The sequence below is a fragment of the Meleagris gallopavo genome, chromosome 16, assembly GCF_905368555.1.
Source record: "Meleagris gallopavo chromosome 16, MGAL_WU_HG_1.1, whole genome shotgun sequence".
Classification (NCBI taxonomy): Eukaryota; Metazoa; Chordata; class Aves; order Galliformes; family Phasianidae; genus Meleagris; species Meleagris gallopavo.
Window position 1 is genome coordinate 6,425,841 of NC_139419.1, and position 13,778 is coordinate 6,439,618.

The 13,778-nt window shown below is 59.7% G+C and overlaps 1 protein-coding gene across 2 annotated transcripts in view; it reads right to left on the reverse strand.

Annotated features, from left to right (window-relative positions):
* The window catches only part of CASKIN1 (CASK interacting protein 1), a 29,525-nt gene extending 17,290 nt beyond the window's left edge, over positions 1 to 12,235 (reverse strand). The window contains exon 1 of one of the 2 annotated variants that reach the window (XM_085237279.1): positions 11,981 to 12,235. In XM_085237279.1, coding sequence (XP_085093405.1) covers positions 11,981 to 12,074 — 94 coding nt within the window. In that variant the 5' untranslated portion in view covers positions 12,075 to 12,235. The remainder of the gene's footprint in view (positions 1 to 11,980) is intronic. The other variant, XM_085237280.1, reaches the window with a different exon arrangement.
* Positions 12,236 to 13,778: the final 1,543 nt, after the last annotated feature.

Here is a 13,778-nt window from a genome sequence, read left to right on the forward strand (position 1 = left end):
CAGGTGCGGGCAGCAAGCAGCTGCTGCTGGCCCACCGCAGGGTCTGCACATGCCAGTGGCTCAGAGGGGTCCCAGCCCCCCAAAAGCACCCTGCTCTGTCACCAGGGTCTCTTGGCATCCACCAGCACTCTTTAAGGTGTGCAGAACTGGGGTTGGGGGGGCTGTACCCCCTTACCTGGAGCAGCACTGTGCATTGTGCCCTCAGCTTCTGTCCCATTCAATCAATGCAGCATAGGACAGGTCTCACCGCAACGCAGGTAAAACCAGTGCTGAGCAGCCAGAGCCTCTCCTGGCACGTAAAGCCCTGATTGAATTTTAAATCCCAGTCCGTGTGGTGCAGACAGGGCCAGGCGCATGCAGATGAGGCACCTGGGGATGGGGATCAGGCTCTGCCATCCCTGTCCATAGCCACCGCTGTGCATGGCACTGACCCACATGGGCCCCACAGCTTCATCCCAGCTAACTGACCCCTTCACGTATGTCTCATTCCTGCAGAGGGAGGGATACGCCTGGTGGACGGTACCAGGCACTGGGAGACGTTTCTCTCTGCCCACGCGGATGCTGCCAAGCTCTGTTTGCCCTCACTCCCTCCTGCGCTCCATCAGCCGCCAGACAGCCCAACAAGCCGTACATTTGCTAACAACAGCGCAGCCTGGGGCCGATGGATGATAGATAAGGAGGATGACTTCTGAATAGCAACAAATAGCAGCTCCCATCCATCAGGTTCACAGCGTCTTCTCCTGGCATAGTGTGACCAGGCGGCTACAGGGTAGGTGGGGGCACCACAGGGTCCCCATGGCATGGGGAGAGCCGGAGACCACCAGCACACCCAGGCCACATCACTTGCCTTCTTCCCAAAAATTACACCATTAGAGCACTCCCCCCATGGCAAGACAGCCCTCTTGCCCTGGCAGTCCACCCTCCTTAACACAGTAACAAAACCCTCCAGCAACAAATCCCCATTGGTGCAGCCGGACCTCAGGGATGTGGCAGCCCCACGTCCCATCCCAGTTGCAGCAGAGTCTCCAGCACCAGGGCTGAGTGGGTGCCTGCCAGGCCAGGGCTGCCGCCAGGCTCCCCAACAAAGGTGCCATTCAGGGCTGGTGGAGAGGTGCCCAGGGCTGCTTCCGCTGCCCGCTGCTGCCCCAATGAGCTGCTCCCGGGAGAGGGGCCGAGCCGCCCTGCGAGATGCAAATCGCCGGTGGACAAAGGCAGAGGGCTGGCACACAACACTGAGTCCAGTCTTCAGCCCTGGCCCCAGGATGGGCCCCGTTCGCAGGACAGACAGATGGACAGATGGACGAGTGGCAGCAGGGCCTGTCCTCTCCCACAGGCTGCTCCCAGCGAGGGGCTTCCCCAGGGGATCGACATTGCGGGGTGCAGCAATGATGCCAAGGTGATGCCGATCCCCGTGCAGCCACTTTTGCAATCTCAGCTGGGATCAGCACAGGCTCATTTCCCAGCCAGCAGCTTCTAATTATCTCCTATTAAGACCCAAAGTGCCTTCTTTAAAACCAAATCAGGGATGCAGCTCCCCGAGGATGCAGTAGCTCAGCCTTCGCTGCAGGCAGGGAGCAGCAGCAGTGCCGGTAGCATGAGGGGCAGCAGCTATCACTGCTGTCCCCACCCAGCCTGGGGCTGCTGTGTCTGCATGCAGGGACATGCACGGTGACAGCCCTGTCCTCACACAGGGCAGTACCACATGGTGCCCAAGCTGCAACCCCAGCTTCGGCCAAACCTGTGCTGGTCGAATGCTGAATAAACCAGAGCAGAGAAACTCCTCTCTCTGCACCTGCAGAAGAGGCTGCCACTGCCAAAATCTGTTTAGCACTTCAATAAATGCTCGTGCCAAGTGCTTAGTCAGTGACTTCCAGCCGCGCAGCGGTTTGACTTTTGTTAAAGCTCTGGCAGCAGCGGAACACCCGCCTTACTCTGGCGGGGCTGCAGCAAGCACAGACCCCAGTATGACTCCTCATCTTCAAACAGCTGAGCTGGGAGGCAGCTCACACTGATGGGATAACATCCTCAAATGGGCTGATGGAAATTGGAGTGGCTGCCGGTGTCCCTGGGAGGAGCAGCTGGGGGTGGTCCTGTGACTCTCACAGTGCACCCCCAGGTGCTGCTGGCAGCCAGGTGCCCTCTGGCACAGGGGTGGATTGCATGGATGATGGCTGGCACCCCTACAGCCCTCACCATGGCCTCAGATGGCAGGAGCCAATGCAGCTCCATCTCCAATAGAGAACCAGCCCTGTGCCTGCACCAGGGCCCTTACCAGAGCTTTGCAACAGCAGCAGGCAGGGCAGGGCAGGCAGAGCACCACACCAGCTAGGAGCACTAAGGCTCCCGAGGGGCTGTGGCGAAAACCCTTGAGGGCACATGGCCCCATAGCCCTACAGTTAAGCCCTTCCTGTAACGAAGACCCATACTTGACCAGTACAGATGCTGCACTGGCTCCCAGTTGGAAATCCAGCCATAAGCACATCCTGGCATGGGGTATGGCAGAATGGTGCAGGAAGTTTAGAACTGCAGCTAGAGCATGGCTGGGTGCTCACAGCAGCCAGGGGCTCGGGATGGGACGGGTGCCCCAGGAGCAGGAAGGCACTCCATGCATGCTGCCAGATTTGCAGCCTCAGCCATGGCGTGGGATGCACAGTCTGCTCAGAGGGGGCAAGACACAAGAGAGCTCATTAATGGCACAGAAGAACCAGGAAACTCCAACTAATGAGGGAGAAGAGAAGGAGCAGAGAGCGCTGCCAATTAAAAAGAGCAAACACAAAAGGCAATGGGCAGATGGGGAGGAGAGTGCAACTCTGCACAGCCACTGAGCCTGCTGCCACCTGTGCAGCATCTCACCTGCACCCAAGCAGTGATGGGGAACACCAGGCACACACAAGCACTCAGTGCTTTCCAGCAGTATACCATGTCCTTAGGGCATCCCCATGTCCCCACGGACTGTCCTCATGATGGTTGTGCCATGTGGGAGCACAAAGCTCCCTGGGCCTGGCTCCCTGCTCTCCCTCACTCCATGGCCCAGCAGTTGATGTCTGTGCACCCTGCAGCAACATGGGGACTTGGTGATGTGGGGCAGGGCAGGACCCTATCAGCTGCTCCAGGAAAAGGAATTGCACTGCTTCTGGGATCCAGCAAGCCTAGCACGGCCTGACCGTCTCCAGCCAGAGATTGCTGCGCACGCAGAGAGACGCAGACATCTGCCATAGACACCGACTATAAACAGAGTCTGCTGCGTGTAAACACCGCCTCGGGGAGCTAATCCCAGCTACTACTCTCATAAATGCCTTTACTTAAATGACGGGATCACAGTAGCTAAATGTACGCTTGGATTCAGAGCCTGGCGCGCAGGAACCAACCCCATCCTCCCGCCCCACGCACTCCTGCAGGGCAGGATACAGCAAGCACAGCACGAGCGGCTCCATGTGCAGGGTGAGCCATGCTGCCCAGCCAACTGCACCCCAGTGCCACTGCTCTGGGTACCCCAGTACTACCTGCTTCCCCCAGGTTGCATTGGGGTGATCGCAGTGTGCCAGCTCGCAGGGAGCGGGAGTCTGCATCGAGCAGATGGCTCCAACCTGCTCTACATCAACATCCATCTAATGAAGGGAAAGCTGGGCTGCCCCTCTGCCTCCCCGCCTCGGTGGCCACTAATGAGCCCAGGATAATGGGGTGACCCCGCAGATGCCCATCGCTTCATGTGCCCACTCCCTGCCTGGCCACATCCTGCCAGCACCATGTTCCCATCTAGAGAACACAGCAGTGATTTCAGAGGGTGCGGGGGGATCCTGCAGCAACATTGCTGTGAGCTGCCAGATAAAGGAAGCATCCAAAATAGCTGCTCTTAATTATATCCTTGCTGACGAGTGCCACACAAACAACGGGCGCTGAAAGCTGGCATTGCACGAGGAGCCCTGGCAAGAGCCGTCCAATTTGCTCTGTGTCACTGGGTCCCCACGGGTGCGCGCATGGGCAGAGTGTATGGCTGTGCTCGTGGGGACCTCATGGGGGTGCCAAGGCTGGGGCTGGTGAGGAGTGGGGAGGCTGTGCCCATAGGATACTGCCCCTCACTACCGTCCAACAGCAAAGCGCATGTTCTCCTGCAGCCAAGGTCGGGCCAAGCACCGAGCCCCGTGCTATGCTGAGATGCTAATGAAGCCATTATCGTCTTCAGATCAATGTTGACGGTATAAATAATGCACCGGGAAGCTGGCGGACTGCTGGCGAGGTGAGACTGTAGCAGGGCTGTGTGGGAAGGGGTTGCCTGGGGCAGAGAGACAGTGGGGCTGGGATTGACCCATTGCAACTGGGCACTCGGAGCCCCTACAGCTGGATGACAACTGCCCTGCACATCTGCACATCCACCACTCGACACAGATGGACAACAACGGCCCAACACAGATGGACACCCCAGCACCCACCGCAATGAGACAGCTGCCAGTCACAGCTGGATGGACATCCATTGCATCCCAGCTGGGTACCCACTGCCCATCACAAACTGCCCCCCAAGACCCTAGATTCTCCACCAACATGTCACCAGCCCCACTCTCATCCCAGCACACTGACAGAGCTCAGGACAAGGCACAGGGTACAGGAGGGCTGTGGTGGCTTCAGCATGGCTCTCCTCCAGGGAAAAAGAGGCCCAGGGTGAGGCTGAGGGGCACTGTGGAGTTGTGGGCACTGATTGCTCCTGATGCCCCGGCCCTTGCACGGAGCCTTCCCCAGGGAGCCAAGAAATCTGCACTTCAAAATCAATAGGCCGTGGCAGCCTGAGTCACGGTGCTGCAGCAGCGCAGGGCTGTCCCCTGGGGCCAGAATGAAGCAACTTAAATGCAGCTTTCAAGAGGCAGCGGGGACTCCTTTGTAATTTTTTTTTTATAAAAAGGAAACTTTCCGAACCAAAGGGAGGAAGGACGGGCTGTCCCTCCAGGCTGCCAGGGATGGCACCAATGGGGGAGGATGGCACGCAGGGAGAGATGGGCGCTGAGGAGCTTGGGAGCACCAAGTGCAGAGCCAATGGCTGGGGCCAGATCCACTGCCTCGACCACAGCCCCCAGCACAACCCAACAAAACCCAGGTCCCTACACAATGCCCACCTGCACCAGCTTGTGCTCACCAGCGGTCCCACCAGCATCCCCGCTGCTACGCATCACCAGGCCATATCCTCACCTGACCTCTGCCACGTGCCAGGGAGCCCAGCTGAGCCACACACCACGGTCACCCCCATTGCCCCCAAGCTACCCCCTGCAGCTGCAGCCACAGGGACAGCAGCAGGGAGGTGGCACCGTCACTGCAGGGGCAACACAGGGCTCAGCATCAGCAGCCCCGCGCCAGCCGCACGCCCACCTCCAGCTCTGCTCAAATCCCTGCTGGTGCCGTTTTCATGGAGCCTTAATTGAAATCCATTCTTCCAGCTCCAGGGTGATGTTAAACAGGTAATTTTCAGTAATCACACCGGCTGGAAGGAGTTACTGCCAACATGCTGAAGCTGCTGCACGGCACGGGGCTGGAGGGCACACACAGGTCATGGAGGGGGAGGCAGAGATGGGGAAGCTGGCACTGCATGGAACAGACCCAGTCCTGCCTGGCCCTGTCCATGTGCTCACAACTTCTCCCAGCCCCTCGTTCCCTTTCCAAGGGTGGGGAACACCGGAAGCCCATTGGGCTGTGGGAGGGGACTGGCAGCTTTGTGCACCTTATAGCATCATTAACTAATGAGTAGACACTTTTACCTGGCCTCCTACCATCCAGCTGTGGGCATCACTGGGAAGCAGTGGGGAGCTCCTCGTGAACACAGCAGCACCCGTACTTGTGCATGCAGAGAGCACTGCTGCAGGGCCATGACTCGAGCTCCCAGACCACACACTGATACATCAGCCCTAGGGTCTGCACCAAAACACAGCACCCACAGTGCCATCATTTGTCCCTGTGCACTCATCACCACAGACTGCTCTATGCCCACTGCACAGCATGGGGACACACAACTGGGCTACAGCAGGGGCACGCTGCTCTCAACGATCTCACAGCTCTGCAGGGCACAGGCAGGGCTCAAGGACCACTCCCCAGTATTCCCAGTGTCACCACAACAGCACATACTGCAGGGAATTGGTTTGGGAGCTGGGGTGTGAGAGCTCAGTGAGAGAATCACAGAGCGTGTTAACGCTGAAGTGAAGAGAGCCAGAAGAAGAGCTGCTGCCGAGCAGCACAGAGCTGTGAGGAGCACGCCATAAACAGCCCAGCTGCAATGCAGGAGCCGGGCAGGTGCTGCTTTGTGCACGCCAGCAGCAGTGGAACAAGACCTCCATGGGCCTCAGTGAGGAGGCGGTGCGAGCCGGGCCCCCGACAGCCACATCTGGAAGGGATCAGCCGGCGGCTGCTTCTGCTGCTGAGAGCTGGCCCCAGTGTCGAGCCCCACGCCAGGCCGGGGCCACAGGCATGCGGAACACATGGCTGCAAAGGGCGAGCACACAGGCACACGCTCGCACACTGCACACGGATGCATACAGATGCACAAGGATACGTGATGCACATGGATGCTGATGGGCACATGCATGCATGCACACACACGCACGTGGGCAGAGCAGAGCCAGTGCGGAGCAGCCAGCTGCAGGCATGATGCTCAGAATGGCAGCACTCATCGTGGCTGCACGCTGACCCCAACCTGCTCATTCTCCAGCTGATTGGGACCCAAGCACAGCACAGTGCTGGGATCCCAGCAGCTCACAGCACCCCAGTCCTCACAATAGGGACAGTTGCCACCACACAGCACGGTGACCTTGCTGGCAGGGCCCAAGGAGAGGCCGCTCCCCACAGCCCTGCACTCCCCTGGCCACGCAGCTCACACCAGGCACAGCACCCATCCGTCACAGTGCCACAGCAGAAAGCTGTGCAGGGATGGTGCTGCATCCCTGCCTTCCCATTTTTCAGGCTGATTGCTCCTGTCGCTGCAGAGCCCAGTGTTAAAACACCTCATTTTCTACTCCCATATTGAGTTGGAAAATACTATTAACATTTCATTACAGCTTAAAGATCCCTCTCAGCCTGGCATGAGAGCCGACCCGTCGGCAGCGCTGCTCCTTGCCCGGGCATGCTGTGCTGTCCTGCACACATCCCTGCTGCAGGGTGGAACAGTGATCAGGCAGAGGTGGCTGCTGGTGCAGCACACAAGCTCGGTAACTGGCCCAGCACAGAACATCCCTCTGGAGCATCGGGACAAAGCAGGGACAGAGCAGCAGAGCAGCAGCATCCAAACAGAGCACAAGCAGGTTTTGACTCCTAGCCTCCTTTGCTTGCCTGCAGGAGCCTGGTCCAGCAGTAATGCAGGCCAGCCATTAAACATCAGCAAACCCATTCTTTAATGCTCTCCCTACCGTGCTTTGAAGACTTGTGAAAGGCACCCTTAGCTGACCTGCATGGCAAAGCGGATGCAGAGCGGGTTTATGGTGAGTGTTCAGCAGGAGGGGCAGCAGTCCCTCAGACACAAAGTGCACCAACAGAGCACGCTGGCACCAACAGGAGCAATGTGGCAGATAACACACAGGCACAGCCTCAAGCATCACCGTCCTACACAATGCACCCCACAGCTCCTGCCTGCCACATGCTGAGCACAGCCCATCCATGGGCATTGCCTTTGCTGGGTCACACAGTGGGGACCTGCAGGCACAGGGGAGTAGAGAGGGCTGGTGACGCTCAGGCTCACTGATCCATGGAGGCAATCGTGGCCTTTCCCAGTGCCTGCAAGGGGAAGGGAAGGGTTAAAGGCAGAGCAGCCAGAGCAGGAGAGAGCCAGACGCCAGGCTGGCTAGGGGAAACCGCACGGCGGCTGTGAAGGGGGAGATGGGGCTGCATGCAGCACCCGGCCCCATGGCACTGCTGCAACCCCGAGAACTTTGTGGTATTGCCAGGACCCTGAGTTCTTGGTGGCATTGCCAGGATGCCAAGCCACTGGTGCCCAGCCTGGTCCAGGCCATGCCCAGAGTTTTCCCCCACCACTGAGCATTGTGCTGTGGGGAGCACGGTGGCGCAGTACGAGGTCTCCCCACAAGGGAAGCACCCTGAGAGCCCCAACACAAGAGGCTGTCTGCCTGCAGCAAAGGACTAATTGGTGCAGCCCTGAATTCACCTGGTATGACACAAGGAAATCCAGGCCAGCATGGGAGCCTGGGACTGGGAGCAGGGTGCTGGCCCGCATTCCCTGCTGCCCAGACCCTGCAGTCGGCCCCAAAACAGGAGCGGGAAGGGAGGGTTTGTGCCGGCAGCTTTGGCCCGGCCAGAGAGAGATGCAAGAAAATGTAAAATAAATACATGTCACTCCGAGCTGAGTAATAATCCCCCTCTGGAAGGAGACTTGGCGCACGCCGGCGTGCTCCCGGCTGCCAAGTCCCTGCTTGGAGCGAGGCTTCACACGCAGTTATAAACCCTGAAAAGAAGTTTATAAGGGAAGCACTGACACCTTGTTAAGTATTGCAGCAGCCAACTTCAGTCCCTGTGCTGGGGGTGGGCATCTCCCCGAGGTCCGTAATGCATACAGAGGGCAGCATCCCATGTGGCTATCCCTGCAGCACTCAGGGGTATGCAACGGCAGGAGCTGCAAGCAGCAGCCATGGATGGGGAAGTTTCCTGTGTTGCTGGAGGGATGGGGGGAACAGGGCTGTTCTGGCAGCCGCCGGCCACACGCGCCCTGTGCACTGCACCACAATTGGATTTGCAGCTGCCCTGCCTTTTACTGCATGGAAATTGAATTGTAAAATGTCAAAGACATTTCCTAACTGCGCCATATTAGCCTGGTTTTATTAAATACTGTTATCAGAGGAGATTATTAATGTAATCAAATGCAGGCAAAAAAAAAAAAGCAGAATTAACTGGCCACCTCACAGGATGCATCAGAGGACAGAATGCTGTGTCCTGGGCCTTGGGCATGGCATGGCTCTGTGGGGACCCCATGTGCCCCAAAGGGTCCAGTTCCTGCCTCCGGCTTCCACCTGTTGACCCCTTCATGTGGGACCAGAAGGTGAAGCTGTGTTATGCCTGGAGGTGCCAAGTGCCACAGGAAGGCAGTGCCCAATGTTGGGCAGCCTCAGGATATTTGCTGAGCTGCAGTTGCCTCCTGGTCCCAACATCTGCCCATGCTGCTTGCTGCCCCATGCACCAACAGAGCTGCCCAGCTCCTACACCAGCTGCTTCATTCATGGTCCCACTGGTGCCACACAGGACACGGCGCAGAGTGCGGGTGGCAACACAGTCATGCTGCACCCTGAGAGCTGCTTGTGCCCCATGGCAGTGGGGTTAGGCTGGGCTGGGCCCTGTTGGCAGAGAGGTGTGTGAGGTGCTTGTCCATCTCCTGAGCCTGGCTCCTGGCGTCCTGGAGAGAGGGACCCAGAGCACATGGGGACACATGAGCCAGGACATCTGTGCCACACAACCTGCTGCACATAGAAGTGATTCACAGAACCCCCAGCCCAGCAAGTGGGAGAAACTGGGGCAGGTGTTCCATCCCACAGCTCAAGGCAGGGGCCCTACAGAAGCCATTTCCAAAGCAGGTGAGCCAACTGTGGCAGCACTGTCACAAAGACAGAGCCCACCTGCCAAAAATGCCAATGCTGAGGGTCCCCTGCACCAGAACAACACAACCCACCTCCTGGTGCCCAGCGCCCCACGACAGACCCAGCTGGGGACACTTCGGGCCCCCATCCCACCCCACAGTGCCCAAGCCGTGGACAGAGGTGAAAACGCCAAGTCATGACAATTCTTCGAGGTAGCACCAGGGAGGAGGGGACAGAGAGGGAAACAGTTTGCTGCCAAATCCCTGCATCTGATTTGCGTAACTTTCAGACAACCTCATCAATTATGGATGCCCGGGAAGCGAGCGCGGTGCGCGCTGCGGCCAGCACGGGCCCCACAAACTCTTACTCCACTCTGCTAAATTGGGCCCCACGTCACCATGGCAACCCGTGTTAATTCACGCAGGGATTTTTAAAATCTCATTTATTAAACCCCCACATGAATAGGATATTATCCAGATAACAGAGCTACAGTTACAAATCTTCCTGGTGCCGAAGAGTGCAGGGAGTGCCCGAGGTGAGCAAGGGAGTTGCACATAGAGGGGATGGCGATATGGGACACCCCGGTGGTGCTCTGCACCCCCCAGGCTCCTGCAGCCCTGCTGCAGGGCGGCTCGTGTGTCTCCACACCAGGAGCATGGCACTACAGGTTGGGTTCTATGAGGAGCAGGAGTCACAGCACGAGGGGCTCTGGCACAGCTGGAAGCATGCAGCTCAGCTAGGCATGGGACAGGAGGGGGTTTGACCTCATTGGATGTCCCTTGTCCCCTTCCTGTGAGCCTAGCACACAGAGCACTGCCAGTCCCCACAGCCACCCCAGCCCATGGACTCTGCAGTGGAAGATGCAGCAGGGCTGTGGAGAGATGAATGTGATGCAGGAGGAGGTGGTAGCACTCTGGCACCACTGCCTGTTGCCACAGCAACGCCAGCTGGGCACCCAGGCCATGGGGTTTGAGAGGGGAGTGTGGGGAGAGTGCTGTGGGCCACACACAGTCCCATCACCACACACCACTCTGAGGCCGTGGAATCAGCAGCACCTGAAGTGGGTTGGGATGAATGAGGCTCACAGCTGGAGCTTGTTCTCTCCCCAACAGGCCATCAGCATTGACAGCACCTGGGCAACACCTGGGACATGCAAGACACCACAATGGTCCTATGTGACATCTGGACACAGGGAACACCAACACTGCCAACAGCTCAGGACACGGGGGTCACAACCACTACCCTGCATGGCACTGAGGGGACATGAGGGCCAGCCCTGCTCAGCACCAGGACATAGAGAGCACAATGCCCTGCTCAAGTAGAAACCCCACTATACAAAAGGGGAAAGCACACGAACCTACATGGCACTGGGACCATGGGGTACCCACGTAACTGGGAGAGAAGGATGCAGGGTGCAGTGGCAGTGGGGCTGTGTGCTGTGGTCCCATGCTCAGGGACAGCCCCTGGCCCCCACACACCAGGCCTGAAACCTGCGGCTGCATCAGCACCATGAATAATTCAGTCCTGAGTGAAACGCCTCAACAGAGCCATGCACACCGAGCAGAGACTCCGGGAGCTGCACACACGTACGCAGCGAGACACGGCTACACCCCCGCAGCCCCGTGCACAGCCACACACATTGGTGTGCACACACCGAGGTGTGCAAAGCCACGATGCAGGGCTGCACGCGGGGAGATACCCGTGGAGATGCATCCAAACACCCCCACACAGAGAAACACCAACACAGACGCATCCCAACACACATATGCCAGGGCACACACCGGCACACAAACACAGACATGCACCCAAACACGGGCACACATGCACACCCGAACATGCACGTACACGAGCACAGCTGCACACACGTAGGCACACGCAGCTGTGTGCAAGCACCGGCAGTCTTGATGCACACATACACACACACGCTGTCCATGCATACACATGCATGGTCTATGCAGACACACACTGTACGCACACAGACGCTCAGATGCCCCCAGCCCTACCCTGGGGCCGCAGCCCCTCACCCTTCCCGATCCCCGCAGGCTGCTCCCGAGCACAGGACAAGGGCAGCCCGGCCGCTGCCTGCCTGCCTGCCCCGGGCGTACCGGAGCCGCTGCGGGGCCATACCGTGACCGCACCGGGACCAGAGCGCACACGGCTCCTCGCAGCCCCGCGCAGCGCCCGAGGATGCTCCGCCGCCTGCAGCCTCCCATGTCCCCCACCTCCGGGCCGGGCCGTGCCCCCGGGGTGCCGCCGGGAATACCCCCTGGCCCCCGCCCGCGGTGCCGCGGTGCCGGCGATGGGCACGGCGCGATTCCGCCGGGCCCCCGGAGCAGCGGGTGGATGCCAATGCCCGGGGAGAAGGGGGGATGCCCGCGGTGCCGTCGCCCCCGCCCGGCCCCGGCCCGGCCCCGCGTCGCGGCACTCACTGGCTTTGCCGGGTTTGGGCCTCTGCAGCAGCTTCTGCACGGCCGCGATGTCCTCCGCCTTCACCGCCTGCACCAGCTCCTGGTCCTTGCCCATGGCTCCGCGGCGCCGGAGCTACCGGCTGCGGGCTCACGGCCCGAGCATCCTCCGCGGCGCGGCGAGGGGCGGCTCGGCTCGGCTCCGCACGGCGCGACGCGGCGCGGGCCCCCCCTCCCAGTCCGCTCCGGAGGCGGGGGCGGCGGCGGCGGGCGCCCGGGGCGGGGCGGGGCGCGGTGGGGCGGGGGGCACCGGGATCCGCACCGGGGCGACCCCGGGGGCGATGCGAGAGGAGAGGGGGGAGCCCCGGGAGGGGCCGCACGGAGGAGCGGGGCCGCCCCGAGCGCGCGGGGAGGGGTCTGGGCTGCACGGGGGGAGGAAAAGGAGGAGGAGGAGGAGGGGGAAAAGGAGAAGGAGGGGGAGGAGGAAGGCGCGGGGGGGTCACTCCGGTGCCTGCGGGCGGGGCGCGGGGATCCCCTCCCCGGAGCTGGGGAAGGTGCCGAGTCCGGGGGAGGTGGCAGCAATCAGTGCCCCCGGAGCGGGGGGAGCGCAGTGCGGCCGGAGCGGGGCGAACCCGCCGCTCTGCCCGGCGGCAGCCCGCCACCCGCCTAGGGCCTGTCCCGGCCCTGCCCGACCTCTGCAGTCACCGCTGCTGGCCCCCGGGTGGCTGATAGCGGAACCGGGCTGAGCAGCTTTCCCTTTTTGTTAAATAAAGCCCTGATTGCTGCCTAATTTTCCACTGCCGTGGACGCAGTGGCTGGTGACATACGTCCCCGTGCAATTTTTTTGTGGCCTAAATGATCGGGACATGGGAGGTGATGGGAAATGCCTAGCTATATGAGGATGCTGCAAACAGGCTCGGAAATGGGGTGATGATGGATGGTCCATCAATGTGCCAGCGGTGTCCAGTCAGAGCTGAACACAGCACAGAATCACACTCGAATTTCTCTCTCTCTCGGGTGAGTTACTGCCTAAAAGCCTCGCTAAGGGCCCAGCTCTGGCAAAATAACCTATATACAAACTTATTTATACATACATAAATATTTATGTTTATATATATAAAGCACCTATCACATTATTTATAAACATTCTCTGGAAGCACACTGACAGAAGGAGTAACCAATCTGCAGACCCCAAAAGGCTGGCACCCCACTGACATGCACAGGTCACAGCAGGACAGCAGGGGTGAGCAGCTGCAGGACATCCCAGGGAGCTACATATGGGGACAGGCAGCTGCAGGACATGGAGAGGTGCATGGAGCAGAAGGAAGGATGTGGAGTGCAAAGCAACATCCAAATATAAACGCATCTCCCCTGCCACTGCCATGCCCCTGCCCACCCCAGGGCTGTCTATACCCTCAGGCTGCAGCCTAAGGACACCCTCTGCAGCCCCTGGCTCTCCCTGCAGCCCCCCTTCTCTGGGTGACCCCCCCAGGGTGCTTCTCTTTTCCCCACCCCCCACTTTCCAATCCAGGACATTTAGGTTTCCAGCACAAAACGCTGCCTAATCTGTCCTCTAATCCCACAGGCTGGCACTGCATGGCTGTGTGGGGACCTGAACTGCTGCGGGGTTCCTGGGCTGGGAGCTGCCACCATGCAAGGACATAACCGTGGCTTCTCCACAAAGATCTCTTTATACCCACAGCCCTCTGCAGTGAAGCTCTCCACAGCCTCCAGGACACCAGGATCCCTGCAGCTAGAATCTGGGCAGCAAAGCTGTGCACCCCTCCTGCCCCTCTGAGCCACACTGCAGCAGCAGCAGCCT